This window comes from Ptychodera flava, chromosome 7, assembly GCF_041260155.1.
Source record: "Ptychodera flava strain L36383 chromosome 7, AS_Pfla_20210202, whole genome shotgun sequence".
NCBI lineage: Eukaryota > Metazoa > Hemichordata > Enteropneusta > Ptychoderidae > Ptychodera > Ptychodera flava.
This window is the reverse complement of record NC_091934.1, coordinates 38,122,574-38,144,906: the sequence shown is the minus strand read 5'-3', so window position 1 is coordinate 38,144,906 and position 22,333 is coordinate 38,122,574. Positions and strand designations below refer to the sequence as shown.

Sequence of the window (22,333 nt, the reverse complement as noted above, 5' to 3'; positions counted from 1 at the left end):
ACGCAAACAGCAAGAAGAAAGATTCTGACGAATAATTGCTGTAGTTTACATAGTTGTACATGGCTGTAAACATACCTTTTCTATATCGCTTCATTCGTGTTTTTGTCATTTAACATAATCGCAGTGCAGTTCTTTTCAGAGGGAGGATACACTACCCTAGTTCCTGCGCTATGTGATGCTACCGAAGGTGCGCGCTGATGAACAACTCGATAACATTTCCAGGTATGAATTGTGTACTGAGCACTTTATATTTCAAATGTATTAATTAAGTTACAGAACACGAGCTGATGTTTTTTGACGTTTCATATCGTTTGACAAACAAGGAGAGAATACACTAAACTTCATAGCTTTGCTTATCTAGTAGGGTACGAGAGAGAGAGAGAGAGAGAGAGAGAGAGAGAGAGAGAGAGAGAGAGAGGGGGGGGGGAAGGGAGGGAGGGAGGGAGGGATTTCCCCAAACTACGAGCGCGACAAATTGGTGCAGAATCCAGGTATCTGAAGCAGCATGACTATATGATCCTGAGATCTGGTAAACTCAATCAACTACAGGAACAAGAGATGACAGAACAGGCTTTAGGTACCACTGAACGGGCAGCCCGATCGACTCTATGCTGAGTGGTATGCACCGGCGCATGGAATATGCGCTCCAACAGATGGAGGTGATCCATGACCGAGATGAGAGAGACGAGGGCGGGTTGCAAACGGTCCGAGGTAGGCGATTTGACATTATTAATGATGGTGCAAACATCATGCCTTGAAGATACGCTGGATGGGACGGTGATTGTCTACAGAAATGGCTGAAATGTGCGAAAGTCCAGATTAAGTACCACCAGCCAATGTCAGAGAGGCTTGTGGTTCACCTTGCAGTCGTCTTTCTCATTCGTGGACTGATGACGAATGAACTTACGATGAAACGAATCAGTATTCGAATGTGGATATGTATTTTGATTTCGAAACTGTAAGAGTGAATTCTTGATACAAATGTATGTATATGATGCTAAACACAAAGCATGGGAGTATTAACCTATGTAATGGGTTTATTTCAAAGTACCACAAAAAACATTATCCAAAAACAAAATAAAGTCATGCATATGAGGTACACGTACAGAAGTTTTGGCTGTTTTGTTGTCTCTCCCCTCAGTTGGCTATTAATGCCAGTGCTAATGACCCGTATGCGATACAATGGCCCTGTTTGACCTGTACGCTGACAGACAGAATTGAGGCTTTGAACGTAACGTTTGCCATCTCAGAATGATGTTGATTGCAGACAATCAACATATTGGTGTGTCTGCTTCAGTTACCGAAGCATGACAACAATAATAAAACAACACTTCATTAATAAATAATAATAAAAGCAACACTTCAAAAAAGAGAAATGGCTCGTTTGCAAGTGGATAGTGGGATTGAATTTTCCTGCAAAAAACCCTATAAAAACAAAATTCAGCAACTATCCTTTGGATATTGGGTTCCCGAGATATTCCATTATATCGATATGTTTATCTTGGTTCTGCACTGCGCATGAGCCATGGGAAAGAGCTACAGAATGCGCAGTCGTGCAGATACCAATATGGAGGCCGACATTTAGTACTTCCTGTGTTGCAACTTGGATTTTTTCAACTCAGCAGGACTTGAGCAGGTTGCTGTATACTTGAACCAAACTGCAAACTATTGATTGTTTCGTTCATATTCTCCCATTGTGGATTAATAGTGATAAAAAGGCAAACCTGTAAAAACAGACGACAAAAATTCAGTACACAAAACCATCCTTTCCTTCAGTAAGACTTAATACAGGCTGGCAAGGCCGCGGCGTTTATTCAACCACCATAATTAACGTTATGTAAATATTGGCATGATGTTCAGATATTCTAATTGTTCGTTTACATAAGCTGAATATATCAGAAAAAATATTCCAAAATCTCTTTAAAAATAAACAATTGTAGGAAATTGCTCGAAAGGTCGCTTTAGGTCCATTCTTCACTTGCAGGGGAATTAAAAATTCACTTTATGCGCACCCAACTGTTTACAGTCACTTATACCAACCTTGGCATCAGGTCCAAGGAACGGTTGAAGTAAGGTAGTTAGGGCTGACTTCCTGAAGTTGGCGTCTCCTGTACCGTTGCGAAGTTTGATCAACACCTGTACAAGTATATAAAGTGTTCAAAGTCATATTTAAGATCACCATCCGTGAAGGAGTTTATCAGGACGGTGATAGGGAATGATGCTATTGAAGATAACGTTTAATCTGTAGAATAACATTAAGGTAGAACTCACCTTGGGGACAGATATTCGGACTCTCAAACTTTAACAATACTTAGGTCTACCACTTGTTGGGGCCCATTTTGAAGCTTATAGGGCAATTTACGTTTTCACCGGCTTATTTTTGTTAAAATCGAAATTCTAATTTTCCTCGTGGACTCAACACAGGGATGGCCGCCAATTTAAAGAGTCGGTAAATATTGGCTAATTTGTGTTTATAGTACAACATTTACACGGTGACCCTCGGGTTTTCATTTTGAATTCGAAAGGTAATGATTTAAAGTTTCCTTGTGGAAAGTATAAGTGATTTAGTTTGTCGTTTAGCCTAAATGCTAAGTGGATGGCGTACGCCACGAAACCGAAAGACGTAAAAGGCATCATGACAAAAGCAACATGGGATATTATTGCTATTGACTCCCTAACTAATAAAAATTTTACTGACATTTCACAAGTAATTCCTCTATATACGAGGATCGTTTTCCATACATTTTGCACTTATTGAATACCTTTCATCCTATCCGTTTCTGCCACCAAAATGATGAAAATCGCCTGCAATTTGAAGAATTAACATTCCTTTGGGCCAATCAGTTTCTCGGGCACACTTTGAAGGAACAATTCCTCACCTCTTTCAGGGCATCAAATGACCTTTGAACCGCTAACGATTCGGAGTCGCCTGACTTTCGTACATCCATGGAATCTGTGCTGGCCAGATCACCGAGTATCAAGCTGCCTCGAGTAACGGTGTTGGAAATTCTATCTGCTCCAGTAACTTGCAGAGTAACCAACATGTGTGATTGATTTCTGTGAGACACAGACAAAATGTTTATAATAAAGGTTATAGTGTTTCCCAACAAAATAACTTGAATGGTAAAGGAGTACATGAACTTTATACATTCAATATACTGATTAACGTGTGTCGCCCAGTTTCTAATTAGCTCTCTCTCCTCAATTTGTTTATTTATTTTAATTTCCTGAAATCAAGTAAGTAAGTAAGTAAGTAAGTAAGTAAGTAAGTAAGTAAGTAAGTAAGTAAGTAAGTAAGTAAAGTATTTACCTATCTATCTATCTATCTACCTATCTATATATCTATCTATCTGTCTATCTATCTATCTATCTATCTACCTATATATATATCTATCTATCATCTATCTAGCTGGCTTGCTGGCTAGCTTCTTATATATCTATCTATTTATATAATTATTTATATTTTAGCTCACTTTTGATTTATTTACTTAGTTATGTACGAAAATTGCTGTCTACATGGTAAACTTACTTATTCACTCAATCACTCACAGGCTCACCTTTTACTGTACAGGATAGAAGCCAGACTCGCTTATACTATCTATACTGTTACCTACTTACGCACTCACCTATATACTTGGTTACTTACTTTCTTATATATGCACGTACCTGCTAGCTCTCTCACAAACTTGCTTTGCGGAAAGCTTTTAAAGCCATCTCATACGTAATTCGCGCAAGTTCAAGTTTACGGCGCTATAATAGAAGTTGAAAACTGATATCAAAATATAAGGCAGTTAAAGATTCAGTTTATTCATTAGTGAGATCTTTTACCTCGTCGATTTCCGCCTTCCTTTTGTTCCCATCTCCACGAAACGCGCCAGATCTGCTAGGGTATCGACTGGCTCTTGCGAAGCGCCCTCAATGTTCAATTCATCACTTGTTTCACCCTGCTTCATGTCCGAGTTGGCTTTATCACATAGAAGATCGTGAACTTGTTCATTATAAATCTCTATTACAGATAACTGAAATATTAATCAATTGATCAGAAAATTGTGCTTTTGCAATTGCAACTTCCGAAGCGTTCTGAACACATATCTAGAACAGCAATACCGAAATAAAATCAATGTGAAACAGCAGTTTGTGAACACTTTACGAACTGAAAATAATAGTACGCAGTAGAGACAGAAACAGGGATAGAAATTGACAGACAGACAGGCAGACAGGCAGAGAGACAGGCAAAAAGACAGAAAGATAGACATATACAAATGAGTTGGCGAGTAGGCAGACGGCCAGGCTGGTAAGTCGACGTTTCAGAGAGAGAGAGAGAGAGAGAGAGAGAGAGAGAGAGAGAGAGAGAGAGAGAGAGAGAGGGAGGGAGAGATGGGTAGAGAGATACTGATGCAGATCGGCAAAAAGACAGATGGATAAACAAACCAAACAGACATAAATAATTCCGTAATAGTGTAAGGAATAATACATATCCTACCTTTAACTGGTATTGGATGTGTCTGTTATTATCACATAAACCAAGAATACCCTTGGCAGCCTTCAGTCCAATTCCATCACCAGACCCAAATAACGTATGTGTCTTTCCGGAACCCGACTGACCGTATGCGAATAGACACACACAGTAACCGTCAACAGCCGACAATGTCAGCGGAGTTATTTCTTCAAAGACCTTGAAAGAACGTTAAAAATATTTATTCAAGGAGATAAGCTGCAACTATACACAGCCACTTTCAGGGCTGTTTTTTTTTCATTTACTGTAATGTAATATGCAGTTCAATTTTTTCGTCCTTCTTGCAACAACACTCTCTCGTTCAAATCCGCCGAACTGCCCAGTATTAAGCCTATCAACACAACCTTTATGTAAGTAACGTCCAAATATATCATATGAAACCATCATAGAAGTACAACTTCTAAAGGTTGAGTGCGCCCAGGGACAGATTTTCGGACTCTCACATTGTCTCCTTCGGCGTTGCGATCTACCATATTTTGGGCCCATCTTAATGCTGTGGGAGTACGAAAAATTGACGTCTTAGTTTTTCGCAAATTGAAAAATATTTTTATTTTTCTCCATAGAGTTAACACACTGAGGGATGGTGGCCAAGTTGCATTTAAAATGTTTGAAAATGTGTTTCCCTAATTACACAATTTACACAATGACCCCTGATTTTTATTCTTGATTGGGTAAGAGCATGGCTCAATGTCTTCTGAAGGAAAGTTTGAGCAAAAGTTTAAGTCTTCCCCTATCGAGGCGCATACTACCTTAAATCGCTTCGGTCGATATTAAGCCGATAGCTTCACCACCCTTCCTATCAGGGGATAGAGACTGTTATAGCATAGACTCTCGAGAAAAACGAGAGTCTGTGGCTATAGCCAATAAAGAAAAACTGAAAAAGCCCTAGCTTTAGGTTTTATTCAGATGTCAAATTACTCCAGACATACCTGATCTTGACTGGCACTCACGGCAAAAACTTTGTCAAATCTGCATTTTATTCCCCTTACTGTACAATTGATGTCCTGATCGGAAACAGTTTCTACGCAAAACTTGGACTTATCGCCCGGGCGGAAGCGACAGAATACCCGGATGTTGCCCTTGACTTCTTGAAGCTGTATGACCAAGGTTGATGGAAAGCGATTAAATGATGAAGAGAGAAACAAATAGGTTAGTTACGTGAACTTAACAGATGATTCCTGTTCAACAGCGAGCATTTGGCTTCGTTTTCAGAAATTCCGTGAAATTATACATGTTGAACCTAAAATATTTACGTCTTCCTCTGGAAAATTATATCAGTGTCCGTGTACATACTTTGCAAAAAAAATCTCAGACAATAAAATCCTCATGCTAGGTTAACAGAAAGCAATAACACGGATTTCACCGGCAAATATATACTTGTACATAAAGGAAAAACAATCACGTGACACAAGCTCCGTACCTTGTTGTAGTAATACCGTTTGCATGAATATTCGTGTACGTAGCGTACCCTGAGTTGCTCAGAGTCAAATTCTCTATCCTCGCCCATTACGTCATCTCTCTCTGGCGACGCTGACATTGAAACCCAAACCGTGGCCTTGACCTCTTGCATCAGTCCATGTATATCTGTCACACGAGAAGATGAGCTTGTGACCAAATACCTAGTTCCAACAAATTTCAGGTGTTCCGTCGTTTTATACATGATTTTATTGCTTGCTTGTAAATATAGGATTTACATCACATTTGTGGCAATAAAAGTGTGATACAAAAAATAAGTTCAAATTTTCTTCAATAAAGATAAAGTATTACAGTATAATAATATTATATACTGTAATACTTTATCTTGCATAATATTATATACTGTAATACTCACAACCCCAATGGAGCACAGAGGAGTAAAGTGCCTTGCTCAAGGGCACAACACCGAGCTAGAGTCTCGAATTCACCGTCCTCCGACAGTAAATCCGCTACTCTGGATCTACCGGGACTTGAACCGGGTCTCGAACTCACCATCCTCCGATAGTGAGTCCGTTACCCTAACCACTGGTCTACGGTGCCTCCGTATTTCTTTGTTTATATAAAGTAAAAATATAAACTGATAATTGAAGATCGACCAAAATTCAATTACCAAAAAAGAACACCAATCATATTATATGACAATTATAGAAACATACGTCTCGCAAACATATGACTACACAACGGCCAATCAGCATTTTAATCTCACTTTTATGGAGGAATCATGCTACTGGGTAAGTCTCTATGCAGATTCACTCCACTAAGCGCGTGGATTGGACTTCAAGATAAATTCGTGCATAACAGCCCTCAATTTCAGCGAATGGTGTTCACATGAGCATATGCAGACCATTTGTGTCGGCAACCAGAGCTGTATAATGCGAAATAGGAGAAAGTCAATAGTTGCACTCATTGCATTGTTATAAAAATTCTGTTCAGTTCGATAAACGAGTGGTATCCTGTCCAGTTCCTCTTGAACTTGTTGACTGAACAATTTAATCGATTACGGATTGATAAAAATACATCACTTGGTAAGGCATTGAAACATACCTTTCATTTCCTCTCGTATAAACTTTCTCATACTCCTTTGTGTTCTCCGCAATTCTTGCAATTCTGTCGCTATTGCTTCGAGAGTACGTTTCTGTTTTCTCTATTGTGGAAAATGAAATGGCAGTTCGTATCAATAAAAAGCAAAACCCTGTGTTCAAAAATCTCTGCAAAACCTGCCATCAGATTTTTAATATATAATCATTTCATTAGAATAACTTATATACCTTATTTAAATTGTCCATAATTCGCATTTTGTAGTGTCTATCGAGATGTAAATAAGATTATCAAATCGATAATTAATTTTCTTGTATCGACCAAAAATGTAGTTCCGGAAAGTATGAACCAAAACAGTAATTATACGTTCGATTTCAGTGACAGACACACCGTGGTAAGACATCCTGTGCTACCGCAATTTGTCACCCTGATGTAATATTGCAAATAAGGGACCGTTCAGTTTTTACGGCCGGGGGGGCGGCAAAATCCAGGGGGGTCATCATAATTTTGGAATCCGCGAAGGGGGGGTCATCACTTTTTCACTGGTAGGAAAGGGGGGTCACCACATTTTCAAAAACATAATACCCACAATAAAGTTCACTTTATGCCATGGCCATGATCGACCCTCTTTACCGGCGGGCCGCCTTCGGCGGCCCACTACAATAAAAATATTTTATGTATTACCCATGACCCTCTGAACGGGCAGACGCCTTTGGCGGCCCACTCCAATTAGGTTTACTTCATGCAATGGCCATGATCGACCCTCTTTACCGGCGGGCCGCCTACGGCAGCCCACTACAATAAATTGACTTTATTGTAATACCCCATGACCATCTTAACGGCTGTACGCCTTCAGCGGCCCTGTTCAGTAAGGTTTACTTCGTGCAATGGCCATGATCGACCCTCTTTTTACCTGCGGGCCACCTTTGGTTGCCCACTAGAATAAAGTTGACTTTACGTAATGGCCCATGACCCTCTTAACCGGAGGGCTGCCTTTGGCGAACCACTCCAATAAAGTTTACTTTATACAATGTCCATGGACATAAGTTGTCTACGGAAATGAAGTTAAAAATTGCATTACAGTCGTCCTAAGTAACAGACGTTTGCATGGATGTGGCTGAGAAGTTTGTGCACTGGCATCTCAGCTACACGAATAAAGTGCGCCGCGTACCGGCGTTCAAATCCTAACCGTGCGGGTAAATTTGACATATGGGTTTTGGTTATTTTTCAGCGGGGGGGGGGGGGGTCATCAATTTTTTTCGTCTGACAAAGGGGGGGGTCTATATTTTTTTGAACACCGGCGACAAGATTTTGCCGGCCCCCCCCCCCCAGGCAGTAAAAACTGAACGGTCCCTAAGTCATGTGACTCGTTTACATCTCTACTGACCTTAATAAGACTTTCAGAAAAAGAGGGTGGCTCTCCATATTCACCTCCCTACAGCGAGAAAAAGAAAAGTAGCGTTCATCATTTTAAAGAGCTTCCTTAATGGATAATTAAGTTTAGATCACGAGGAAGGGCATCTTTGTGTTTGTGTGTTATGTCTTTCTGATTGCTGGACAGTGTTTACGAGTGATTCAATCTGCTGTCATCGTCTGATCCATTTTTTCTTCTGGCCCCTTGCTTTCAGAACCTCTCTTACTGTTTGACCGCCCATGTCCATGTATCTGTGTGTCTGTTTGTATTTCTATCTCATCATCTTGCTCTCTGTCAGGATTTGTCATCTGACTATGTCTGACGTGTAAGAGTCGCATGCCCTGAGGAAAAAGTTCGTCTGTTTCCCAATTTTTGTCTCAAACTGGTCGTGTTGTCTGACGGTATTATATCTGCTTCTCTCTCTCTCTCTCTCTCTCTCTCTCTCTCTCTCTCTCTCTCTCTCTCTCTCTGTTGTAAATTTCTATAATAATTTACATAAAGCATTATACCGATATAACAGTACCTTGTAATAATTTAATTGGTCCTGAATCCTGTGGGCGTAATTTCTACCTTCTTCCTTTAGAAAGAATGTATACAGAGGTTTGCGTTGAACCATGGGCAATACGGGAACTAGAAATATAGTCTAAATTGAGGAGCTGCCAACGCTGTCTGGTGTAACTGTCATCTAGCAATATTATTATTTTCTTGACCACTCTTTTATCCTTTTGCTCTTCGTGGTTATTTTTTTATCCGGATTTTTAAATGATGTGTGAGTGTCTTTTTACTTTTTTACTGGTGTCAAAACGCCTTTCAGCACTTTTATTAGTGGATGTAGGCCGCTATATATAAATAATAATAATAATAATAATAATAATAATAATAATAATAATAATAATACAAGGCAGTATTGCTGAAGGCAATGAGTACTTGGGCCGTGATAGAGTAATTTTGAGGACAATATATACTACTATTCAAATATGGTCTTGAATTTCCTCCTGTCAATTAGGCATTTGATTAACTGGTTATTAAACGAAGCAATGGCATGACAACGGCAAAATATGTCTAGCAACTTTTGTGGAGTTTGAGGCAGGGGTTCTTTATTTATAGTGGAAATTGCTTAAACTCCTTAAATATTCAAATTACAGCAAATTTCTTTTGTTCTCGATGGTAGATGTCTAATATTTAGATGGGCATATCTAGATTTCTACCCTATAGTTATCCCTATATACCAAAAATCGGACATCCAGCTCTATTGGCTTGCTCAGAATTAGATATACGCATAATTAATGAGGTACAATATGTGGTGTCATAAGGTGTCCCATCATACCAAATATGAAGGGTGTAGCACTTGTGGTTACTGAGTTGTGGACAAATATATATATTTGAGGTCAAAGGTCATTGAGGTCACGTGACATTTTGTCAAAATAATTGTATTGCTAAGTTATTCCTATATACCAAAAATCAGACCTCTAGCTCTATTGGCTCGCTCAAAATAAGATATGCGCATAATTAATGAGGTACAATATATGGTGTCATAAGGTGTCCTATCATACCAAATATGAAGGGTGTAGCACTTGTGGTTACTGAGTTGTGGACAAATATGTATATTTGAGGTCAAAGGTCATTGAGGTCACGTGACGTTTTGTCAAACAAATTATATTTTAACTTATCCCTATATACCAAAAATGAGACCTCTAGCCTTATTGGCTCGCTCAAAATTAGATATGCACATAATTAATGGTGTATCCCATCATACCAAATATGAAAGGTTTAGCACTTGTGGTTACTGAGTTATGGACAATAATGTATATTTGAGGTCAAAGGTCACCAAGGTCACATGATATTTTGTCAAAATGTCTGAGATATCTGCGAGAACCGATGGACTCACTGATGGACTCACGGACGAATATGACCCAATCTATACTGTGTCACTGCATCCTTTAGGCAATATGAATACGATGAGAAACTAAATTTTTATTTTTCTTGGCCTTATACATGGGAGTCTATGGAGAACTGCCTTATACATGCGAGTCTATGGAGGTGTAAACTAAAAAGTCCTCTAACACGGCCAAATTCGATCGCATTGTGAAACAAATCGACGTGCATCTGTATGGGGTTGGGTACTATTCTTGTGCAAAGTTTGAAAGAAATTGACCAGGGCATGTCTGAGATATCTGCGTGAACGGACGGACGGACGGACTGACATGACCAAACCTATAACTCCCCCAGGACTTCGTCCGTGGGCACTAAAAACAACGCAACAGTTATTACAGCTACACCGGCGGTAGGTTCATATCCAGAGCCCCGTACGGTCTGCCGCCGTCGCTTGAAAACAATCTCATAAACCTGGCCATATGGGTAGTCTGGTTCCCAGTGACCCATTTCCCCGATAGAGGGCGTGGGGAAATATAGGGTCAGGTACCGGCTAATGTAAACATGGACGCTATTGGGTTAAAATAAAACAGGCTGTGATTGGATGAAAGTAAAAGTTGTAACTTTTTCTCATGTTTCTTGGGTTTCGCACTTTCAGGCTCACTTGACACCAACTTTTTGTTTGTACCACAAAGCCGTGGAGGTAGAAAGAAAGACTTTGTACCTGCATGATTTAGCCACTGTGATTTAGCACACCTCTTGATACTTTTAGAACGTCGACATGATGCCTTGCATTTTTCACAAAATTCGGACACCATTCTATCCATCGAAATCAATCGTCATTCACAGTTCCAACAAAGTTTGCTTTCAATTAGCTGTGATATCGCAGCAGTACTTGTGGCGTGTATCGAACGTGCTCCGGTCATTGGGGTCACGCCACAGTCGGCGATGACCTTAATGACCCTTGCGCGTTCGATACACGCCACGTACTGCTGCGATATCACAGCCAGTCTTCAATCACCTCTATTTCCCCGTACTTCTGGATTAATCCTTTCAGTTTATGTTTCCCGTCTCGTGTGCCAATGTTTTTGGTTCGGATACCAGTGTTTGAACATAATTCTGATCCAGTCGAATTTTGACCGGCGTTTTCATAGTAGCAGCCATATTTGTTGTAGCATGTTCTGTCAGGTGACTAACCTCCGCCATCTTGAACAAAATTCTGTTCAAGATGGCTACCCGGTACCTGACCCTATATTTCCCCACGCCCTCTACCGGGGAAATGGGTCAGGGAACCAGACTAGCCATATGGGCAACTGTGTATGGGCAGCTGGATGCTTGACTTCCCGGAGAAGGCGAGCTGTCACGTTCAAGCTCAGGATTATTTGTCGATCAAATTTCAGTAAATTTACCTTACCTAGATGAAATTTTGTCTATAGGCTGAAATTTCGCCGAAGTTTGACAAAATTGCATCGATTTTTCAGGTTCGTATCCGACATTTTTGAGTTTTGAGTGCAGACAGAAATAAGTTTTGAGGCAACATGGCTGCGACCCCATGTTGACCCCTAGCCCTGTGTACGATGCAATGTGCTACAGTTAACACACAGCATCGTACGCAGGGCTAGCGAGAGAGTTGCCGACATCGACAGTTATTTACGAGAAGTGAATAAAAGACTGTCATTTTTGGAAGTGATCGAGTAGCTGAGGTAGGCTGATATACGACTTGGGCCCAAGAACGCTGAATTTCGGCAGTAATTTGGCTTTTTACGTCAAGTCCCAAAATGGATTTGAAGTCACCGACCCTACGTAAGGGTCTTTGCAGGGCTGTGGTGAGCGGGGCGATTAGCTGTAGCGGAACACACAGCATCGTACGCAGGGCTAGTTGACCCCAAGTGAAAATGTGTTCGCGATCAAATCTTCCTATATTTTTTTCAGAATTTTCGACAAAATCATTGCTTCTTAAATCTTTTGTAAAATATAAAATACTAAAATAAAAATGCGATGTGCCATGTCTCCAGATTCAGGTGCCGCCAACTGGTAAATTTCATCAATTTCGCAAAATCATCACAAAACATGTTTTGAAGGCTAATATACCAATTTTACGTATTTTTGACCTTGACCTAAAATTCGGAGGGGAAAGTAGAGCTGTTCGTAACTGCCCTCCCACTGGCTTACACGAAAATTGTGCCCTCCCACTGACGTTTGATGCCCACTGCCCTCCAGTATCTATGGTCTGCCCGTTCCCGACTCCCCAAAACAATTCAAGCTCCCCACTGCCCTCTCCCCACTACTGAAATTCCCTGTTGCCCACTAGATACCCACTAGACAACCCAAATCAACACAAAACCGTGCGAGCGGCTAGCAGTATACCTTGAAACATTGCTCCCCTCTTCCTCAACTTCAATCAACTACGTTTTTCCCCTCCCTCTACGTATTTACGGGTACCCACTGTCAAAATTCTTCTCCCCGCCCACTGAAAATAATGAAATGTCTTTCCCGCCCACAGTAAATATCGATTTTTTCTACCCTCCCGCTGATTAGTTTTAAAATTTGCCCGCCCGCTGAAAAACTGCGCACAAACACCTTTTTGCACGAACAGCTTAGTTGGCAGCACCTGCAGATTTCTAAAATATCGTTCGTTGACCGTTCGACGGAATACTCATTTCGCAAACTTGTGACGCAGTTGAAATTCAATACTGACCGCCAAATAATTTTAATGAGACGAGATCATTCTAGACATCCTCCAAATTATCCAACCCTTCGCGTAAGAGTTCAGCTAGCTTAGAGTATCATAACATTCTTCGGCCTTCGTTTAGATCGACCCTAATCTCTCCCATTTAGGAAATAAATACACAAGCTACCTTGACAAAACTTCGTGCACCATCCAGGACCAAACGCACTACAAATCTGTCTTGACGTCATCATCTCCTTACATGGTAATCGGCATACCGTATTTTTTAGCAAAGGAGACACAGAATACGTCGGAGTATTCAGTTTCAAAACGTATTACATTGTGTGATGTTGTCAAAAAAAGGTAATGTTACTGCAGTGGTATAAATTACAAAACACAAAAGTTCAAATCAGTTTATTTTGGACTGGCTTTACCCAACATTTCACATTGTTTCTTATGCCAGATTTGACCACGTGCTTACTGGCGACCCCTTTACATGCAAATTTTGTGTCAAATGATGTTTTCTCCTGGAAAAACAAACGTACGATTTCTATATGGAGGAGGCGAAATTTGCCCTCAAAACTCGAAACCACCCCTTATGGGGTGTACCTAGCTATTTTGAACGAGCTTCTCGAATCTGCAGCTCTATTTCGAAATGATGGTCTGGTTTTCTCAGCTCAAGGATAAGTGTTCTCCATCGCTGTGGGCATTACTATTCTCAACTGGGGGTACAGTTTCCAGTCGTAATGTTTTTCATTGTGTCCGGGATATAAAACCTTTCCTTTTCACACTTTTACTTTGATTAACACTAGTCCACATCTTGTCAGCGATTAAACATGTTTCAAGTTTAAATGTTAAATTCTGGTCTCGAGCCCTCTTGTTCGACCAAACTGAAATTACCCCTCCCACTTTGGCTCGTCCAGTGGGTGTAGCAAGGGTCGTGCCATCGCCTAGGAAACGGAGGGTGCATTAATTGTTGCATTTCGATGCACATTTTGATTATATTCAGAAGATTTTGTGGCAAAAACTCAGATAGAGAAGCATTAATATTCACATCTCACTTATTCAAGACTGGCTGAGAGCAGCACTTCCATTCAGTTAACATCATTACGCCATTTACTATGCCAAGAAAGATGAAGCCAAGACATTTTGCCCTCCCTGGTCTCAGCCAGAAATGGTTATACCTTACAGAGTTTTTTCCCACGGAATGAAAACAAATGTACTTGGGCTGAGGCCCAAGTACAATAAAATGAAGAATTATACAATGATCATAATGTGAATAAAAGTAGGTCTGATTTTCCCGAAAATTTCAGCATAGCGATATTTTTGGTCGAAACGAACAAAAATGATCCGTTTAGATGCCCATGTTTCCATGGCAACGATTCTAGGGTCCAAATATCAATTTTTGCCAAAGACCATAGAAAAAGGCTAAGAATGCATCAAATTTTCGAAAAACGTTTTTTGATGGGTTTTTATGAACAAAAGTGATCTTTGTACTCATGCAGCCTGTTTCCATGGCAATCATTTTGTGGCTAGATATATCAGTTTTTCGTAAACACCGCCGAAAAGAGAATTGGTTGCTCCAAAGTTTTAAGAAGAAGAGCATCTAGGGCGGAAAGTCAAATATAATATCCACTACAATGTTAACAATAATAATAATAATAATAATAATAATAATTATTATTGTACTTGGGCCTCAGCCCAAGTACATTTGTTTTCATTCCGTGGGAAAAAACTCTGTAAGGTATAACCATTTCTGGCTGAGACCAGGGAGGGCAAAATGTCTTGGCTTCATCTTTCTTGGCATAATAAATGGCGTAATCATGTTAACTGAATGGAAGTGCTGCTCTCAGCCAGTCTTGAATAAGTGAGATGTGAATATTAATGCTTCTCTATCTGAGTTTTTGCCACAAAATCTTCTGAATATAATCAAAATGTGCATCGAAATGCAACAATTAATGCACCCTCCGTTTCCCAGGCGATGGCACGACCCTTGCTACACCCACCGGACGAGCCAAAGTGGGAGGGGTAATTTCAGTTTGGTCGAACAAGAGGGCTCGAGACCAGAATTTAACATTTAAACTTGAAACATGTTTAATCGCTGACAAGATGTGGACTAGTGTTAATCAAAGTAAAAGTGTGAAAAGGACAGGTTTTATATCCCGGACACAATGAAAAACATTACGACTGGAAACTATACCCCCAGTTGAGAATAGTAATGCCCACAGCGATGGAGAACACTTATCCTTGAGCTGAGAAAACCAGACCATCATTTCGAAATAGAGCTGCAGATTCGAGAAGCTCGTTCAAAATAGCTAGGTACACCCCATAAAGGGGTGGTTTCGAGTTTTGAGGGCAAATTTCGCCTCCTTCATATAGAAATCGTACGTTTGTTTTTCCAGGAGAACACACCATTTGACACAAAATTTGCATGTAAAGGGGTCGCCAGCAAGCACGTGGTCAAATCTGGCATAAGAAACAATATGAAATGTCGGATAAAGCCAGTCCAAAATAAACTGATTTGAACTTTTGTGTTTTGTAATTTATACCACTGCAGTAACATTACCTTATTTTGACAACATCACACAATGTAATACGTTTTAAAACTGAATACTCCGACGTATTCTATGTCTCCTTTGCTAAAAAATACGGTATGCCGATTACCATGTAAGGAGATGATGACGTCAAGACAGATTTGTAGTGCGTTTGGTCCTGGATGGTGCACGAAGTTTTGTCAAGGTAGCTTGTGTATTTATTTCCTAAATGGGAGAGATTTTTAGGGTCGATCTAAACGAAGGCCGAAGAATGTTATGATACTCTAAGCGAGCTGAACTCTAACGCGAATGGTTGGATAATTTGGAGGATGTCTAGAATGATCTCGTCTCATTAAGATTATTTGGCGGTCAGCATTGAATTTCAACTGCGTCACAAGTTTGCGAAATGAGTATTCCGTCGAACGGTCAACGAACGATATTTTAGAAATCTGGAGACATGGCACATCGCATTTTTATTTTAGTATTTTATGTTTTACAAACGATTTAAGAAGCAATGATTTTGTCGAAAATTCTGAAAAAAATATAGGAAGATTTGATCGCGAACACATTTTCACTTGGGGTCAACTAGCCCTGCTTACGATGCTGTGTGTTCCGCTACAGCTAATCGCCCCGCTCACCACAGCCCTGCAAAGACCCGTACGTAGGGTCGGTGACTTCAAATCCATTTTGGGACTTGACGTAAAAAGCCAAATTACTGCCGAAATTCAGCGTTCTTGGGCCCAAGTCGTATCCCAGCCTACCTCAGCTACTCGATCGCTTCCAAAAATGACAGTCTTTTATTCACTTCTCGTAAATAACCGTCGATGTCGGCAACTCTCTCGCTAGCCCTGCGTACGATGCTGTGTGTTAGCTGTAGCACATAGCATCGTATGCAGGGCTAGGGGTCAACATGGGGTCGCAGCCATGTTGCCTCAAAAACTTATTTCTGTCTGCACTCAAAACTCAAAAATGTCGGATATGAACCTGAAAAATCGATGTAATTTTGTCAAACTTCGGCGAAATTTCAGCCCATAGACAAAATTTCATCTAGGTAAGGTAAATTTACTGAAATTTGATCGACAAATAATCCTGAGCTTGAACGTGACAGCTCGCCTTCTCCGTGAAGTCAAGTATCCAGCTGCCCATACACAGTTGCCCATATGGCCAGGTTTATGAGATTGTTTTCAAGCGACGGCGGCAGACCCGTACGGGGCTCTGGATATGAACCTACCGCCGGTGTAGCTGTAATAACTGTTGCGTTGTTTTTAGTGCCCACGGACGAAGTCCTGGGGGAGTTATAGGTTTGGTCATGTCAGTCCGTCCGTCCGTTCACGCAGATATCTCAGACATGCCCTGGTCAATTTCTTTCAAACTTTGCTCAAGAATAGTACCCAACCCCATACAGATGCACGTCGATTTGTTTCACAAGGCGATGGAATTTGGCCGTGTTAGAGGACTTTTTAGTTTACACCTCCATAGACTCGCATGTATAAGGCAGTTTTCCATAGACTCCCATGTATAAGGCCAAGAAAAATAAAAAATTAGTTTCTCATCGTATTCATATTGCCTAAAGGATGCAGTGACACAGTTTTTTGTCCCCACGGATAAAGTCCAGGGGGCTTATAGATTGGGTCATATCCGTCCGTGAGTCCATCAGTGAGTCCATCGGTTCACGCAGATATCTCAGACATTTTGACAAAATATCATGTGACCTTGGTGACCTTTGACCTCAAATATACATTATTGTCCATAACTCAGTAGCCACAAGTGCTAAACCTTTCATATTTGGTATGATGGGACACCTTATGACGCCACATATTGTACCAGATTAATTATGTGCATATCTAATTTTGAGCGAGCCAATAGAGCTAGAGGTCTGATTTTTGGTATATAGGGATAAGTTAATTTGTTTGACAAAACGTCACGTGACCTCAATGACCTTTGACCTCAAATATACATATTTGTCCACAACTCAGTAACCACAAGTGCTACACCCTTCATATTTGGTATGATAGGACACCTTATGACACCATATATTGCACCTCATTAATTATGCACATATCTTATTTTGAGCGAGCCAATAGAGCTAGAGGTCTGATTTTTGGTATATAGGAATAACTTAGCAATACAATTATTATGACAAAATGTGACGTGACCTCAATGACCTTTGACCTCATATATATATATTTGTCCACAACTCAGTAACCACAAGTGCTACATCCTTCATATTTGGTATGATAAGACACCTTATGACACCACATATTGTACCTCATTAATTATGCGCATATCTAATTTTGAGCGAGCCAATAGAGCTAGAGGTCTGATTTTTGGTATATAGGAATAACTTAGCAATACAATTATTTTGACAAAATGTCATGTGATCTCAATGACCTTTGACCTCAAATATATATATTTGTCCACAATTCAGTAACCACAAGTGCTACACCCTTCATATTTGGTATGATGGGACACCTTATGACACCACATATTGTACCTCATTAATTATGCGCATATCTAATTCTGAGCGAGCCAATAGAGCTAGATGTCCGATTTTTGGTATATAGGGATAACTATAGGGTAGAAATCTAAATATGCCCATCTAAATATTAGACATCTGCCATCAAGAACAAAAGAAATTTGCTGTAATTTGAATATTTGAGGAGTTTAAGCAATTTCCACTATAAATAGAGAACCCCTGCCTCAAACCCCACAAAAGTTGCCGGACATATTTTGCCGTTGTCATGCCATTGTTTCGTTTAATAACCAGTTAATCAAATGCCTTATTGACAGCAGGAAATTCAAGACCATATTTGAATAGTAGTATATATTGTCCTCAAAATTACTCTATCACGGCCCAAGTACTCATTGCCTTCAGCAATACTGCCTTGTTATTATTATTATTATTATTATTATTATTATTATTATTATTATCATTATCATCATCATCATCATCATCATCATCATCATCATCATCATCATAATCGTCAGTCGATCACAAAGAAATCAGCTCTTGGAAAGTTGAAAAATTGTCTTGAAGGAAGTCAGACGTGAAACTGACAGTGTTGGCAACTCCTTAATTCAGACCGAATGTCTAATTCCAGGATTGTCAACGGTTGAACACAAACCACAATAAAGATTTCTTAGTAATGAAAATAATTTGTCAATTCATGGTCTGAAATATTGACCGGAAAATGAAAACCATCATTCTCTGCGTTTTTAATAAAGAAAGTGCAGTAATGTTTCGAATGATCACGTATTGCTCCTTGGTATTTCTGACAAGCTTGAACACCTTAAAATTTTATAAGGCTATTTAACTTGAACTTTAATGATTCTTTATTCATTTACTAATTGCTCTGCGTTCTCGTGGACAACGCCACTATAAATGAAATGTCAACAATGCGGTGTTTGGAAAGTTAGAGTTAATATTACTGTTAACCGACCTGTTGTTGCAGCTTCCATGCCAGAGCGTCGTCGTCTAACTGTGGAATAATGACAACAAAATTATACTTTTGAGTAATCTATTCTGCCTTTTACGTCATTCCCCATCTGATGAAGAAAAATGGCGTCAGAGTTTCACAGTCTTTCTGAAGTTTGACGCTGGTTGTTGTCCGTGAGTGACCAACGACGGCACAAGAAGAGTGTGTTTAAATTGTTTGTGGACAAACACGTTTAGAAATACAGAAAAAATGTGTGGAATTGTTTGTGAAGCAGATGCTTTTGAGAACAAATGCTGGCGACAGAGACTACGGCTCTATTTCTTCGAACTGTATTACTACAGCTATGTTGAGCTACTGCTGCAATAGCTGTAGTGTATCAGAGGGCGGATAGGTGATGACTAGTTCCAGCAGTAGAAATATCTTTGACTTAAACACGTGAGAATATTGCCGCACATCTTTGGACAGGAACGTCCTTGTTAGATGATTCGGTACATGTAATATCAATCACATCTGTAAGCGCGATCTCAACCACGTCCAATGAATTCAACGGGAAATAGTGTTCTTTCATCATATAAAGACAGAAACTTGTGACTTGATTTCAATACACACTTTACAAATTGGAGAAAGACAAAAACTGTCGAAAGTAGGAATCATTGAATCGCCGTCACCACAATCAATGTTATTTAGTAAAGAAAGAAGAGCGGAGCGTCAAGGAAAACTGACTCACCAGATTAGCTGACACTGACGAAGATGACGTCGACTGATATACGTCAAATTGATTGGTCAATGCTGGGATGGACGGACTAATCGTCCGTCCTTTCGACTTACTTGCTCCTGACCCCATGGTTTATCAAGATTGTCCACTTAATAAATAAATAAATAAATAAATAAATAAATAAATAAATAAATACATAAATAAACACACACACATACATACATACATACATACATACATAATAATACATAATAATAATAATAATAATAATAATAATAATATTGGGTTCTTATATAGCGCGCATATCCACAAGTACATGTGCTCAAGGCGCTTTACTATTATTCTTACCCCTGGTCACTGGACCTAATATGATACCACTCAACTCCCTGGGGAGCAAACTACAGCTCACATGTGCAGCTAATAAGCGCAGCAGAGCTAAACACACACATTACAACCTCTGTCCTACCAGGTACCCATCACTCCTGGGTGGGGAGAAACAATGAGGAATAAAGTGCCTTGCTCAAGGACACAACACCATAGCCATGCCGCCTGTGATCGTGAGTCCACTGTTCTAGCCACTGGCCCATGATGCCTCCACATACATACATACATACATACATACATACATACATACATACATGTAATTATACAGACATATACAGAAATACAGACTCATTGATTGACAGCCAGACTGGTAGATAGAGAGATGAGACACATAGCCAATCAGGAACTGGAAACAAAGGTCAGGTGTCCATAGATATTTCAAGTTAGACATGTACGCGGAAGCAAACGTTCGAACAATAAATTCAGCAGTATGCACAAAGAGTTTGAAGAGTGACACGTATTACTTTGACGAATATTGCTGCGACTATTTGCCTTACAAGAGTTGTAGTGCTTGATTGTGTCAGATTAAATTTATTCCTGTAATTTTGGCCTCACCATGGAGGTAAAAAATAGACCTTCATGGCCCCACTGTGAACACCTGAAAGACTATGAGGTTTATGCACTGTCTTGATCGTCCTGTTCGGCAGTAACTTAGTCTTTTTGACCAGGTGTAATAAACAAGCAATAGACCATTGTAAACGTTTGTGGCGCACTTACCTGACGTTGACGTCAAGTCTAAAAGCTGAGAAGTAGAGCATTATTGAGAGGAGGCAAACCCTTGACTGCAGTCATTGTATGCGATATGGCTTCATTGGCATCGGTGACAGGTACAAGCGAAGCAACGGGTTGGATGTCCAACACCATAGCAACTACACGCATGGCTGGATGTCGGTATTTGATCCTTTGACCCGGACTTTAAATCATGCATGCAATTGCATGAAATAAACAACATTAGCAAAAATTCATTGATAATCAGTCGAATGCTTCGGTCTGATGATCTAGAACTGTTGACTAGTTAAATCTGAGGCTCTGCGTAAATCAGCTTGTTAATAAACCTATAAACGTACTTTTAAGACTGTTTCGTCAAGAAATATCCAAAGTTTCTTCCAAATAATTGTCCAATTGTATAAAAACAGTGTAAATGACACTGTGCTCCCATTTTCCAGAAATACTAAGTATCAGTACGCATAAGACACAGCATTCCTACAGAATGGTTACTAAGAAAATTCCACTGCAAATCAATCTAGATAACGAAGCAGATATGAAATCCTTCACCTCATAATGACGTGTGCACCTAAATTGAAAGTGATTGGATAAAGTTTCAAAGGAGTATATTTTTTGACCTAAAATGGCAAAAAATGGCAAAAATTGCCAAAAATACAAATATGCAAATTTCACCATAATTTAATGGATCCTATTTTAGTTGTCCATAGGAACCTGTAAACAATTTTAAAAGCAATCGGACCATTAGCTTCAGAGATATTTTTTACAAAAATGTTAAAAAGTAGAGAAAAACTTATTTAAAATAGAAAATATCCGATATTGGTATCAAATAAATACGGATAAACGTGTGTGGCCTAAGGTACTTCGAAACCAAGTATGACAATTATCAGATGAGTAGTTCCTGAGTTCTTAATTTTTGACTAGTTTCACATTTTCTACCTTTTTTGAACTTTTACGATGCTGAAATGTTCATTTTCAAAAAGGTATATCTAGCATACATACATACATACATACATACATACATACATACATACATACATACATACATACATACATACATACATACATACATACATACATACATACATACATACATACATACATACATACATGTCATGTACATTGGTTAAGAGAAGAAGATTTTTTGACAGAAATGGCAAAAATAGAGGAAAAATTCTCAATAGAAAGCGGCCAATATTGGCGTCAATAATGTCCGTCTATTATTGGGTCTGTTATTTTCATTGTACAAGAATTTCTCATAACACTTTCTGCTAGCTTTTAAAATATGTAAATTATATGTATTTTAATCAAACTGCCTTACAATTACTGTGTTCTCATTTTATTTCAAGTAAATTGCAATTACCAGCTATCGCCATGCTCCGTCACTCGCTTTGACATGCGAGGACACTGGTTATTAAAAATGTGGGAGAGTGTATAACGCCCCGTCTTGTAAGCATCTCAAGAAACAATCAAAGACTGACGGGAATTTCCACATGATGAATATTGAATAATGATAATAATTTTGAAGTTATGTTAGTTTAGAAAGGTATATAAAG

The 22,333-nt window shown here is 39.5% G+C and overlaps 1 protein-coding gene across 1 annotated transcript; it reads right to left on the bottom strand.

Annotated features, from left to right (window-relative positions):
• Positions 1-1,019: 1,019 nt before the first annotated feature.
• LOC139137476 (uncharacterized) lies at positions 1,020-20,986 on the bottom strand. The gene is made up of 13 exons (XM_070705600.1): positions 20,772-20,986; positions 19,683-19,818; positions 18,959-18,997; positions 8,968-9,021; positions 8,418-8,465; positions 7,037-7,136; positions 5,937-6,100; positions 5,446-5,610; positions 4,484-4,675; positions 3,829-4,019; positions 2,880-3,057; positions 2,041-2,136; positions 1,020-1,724 (listed from the first exon to the last, which is right to left on the bottom strand). The coding sequence occupies exons 2-13, from the start codon at positions 19,797-19,799 to the stop codon at positions 1,614-1,616; spliced, it is 1,455 nt and encodes a 484-aa protein (XP_070561701.1). The 5' UTR covers positions 19,800-19,818; positions 20,772-20,986; the 3' UTR covers positions 1,020-1,613.
• Between the last annotated feature and the right edge of the window lie 1,347 nt (positions 20,987-22,333).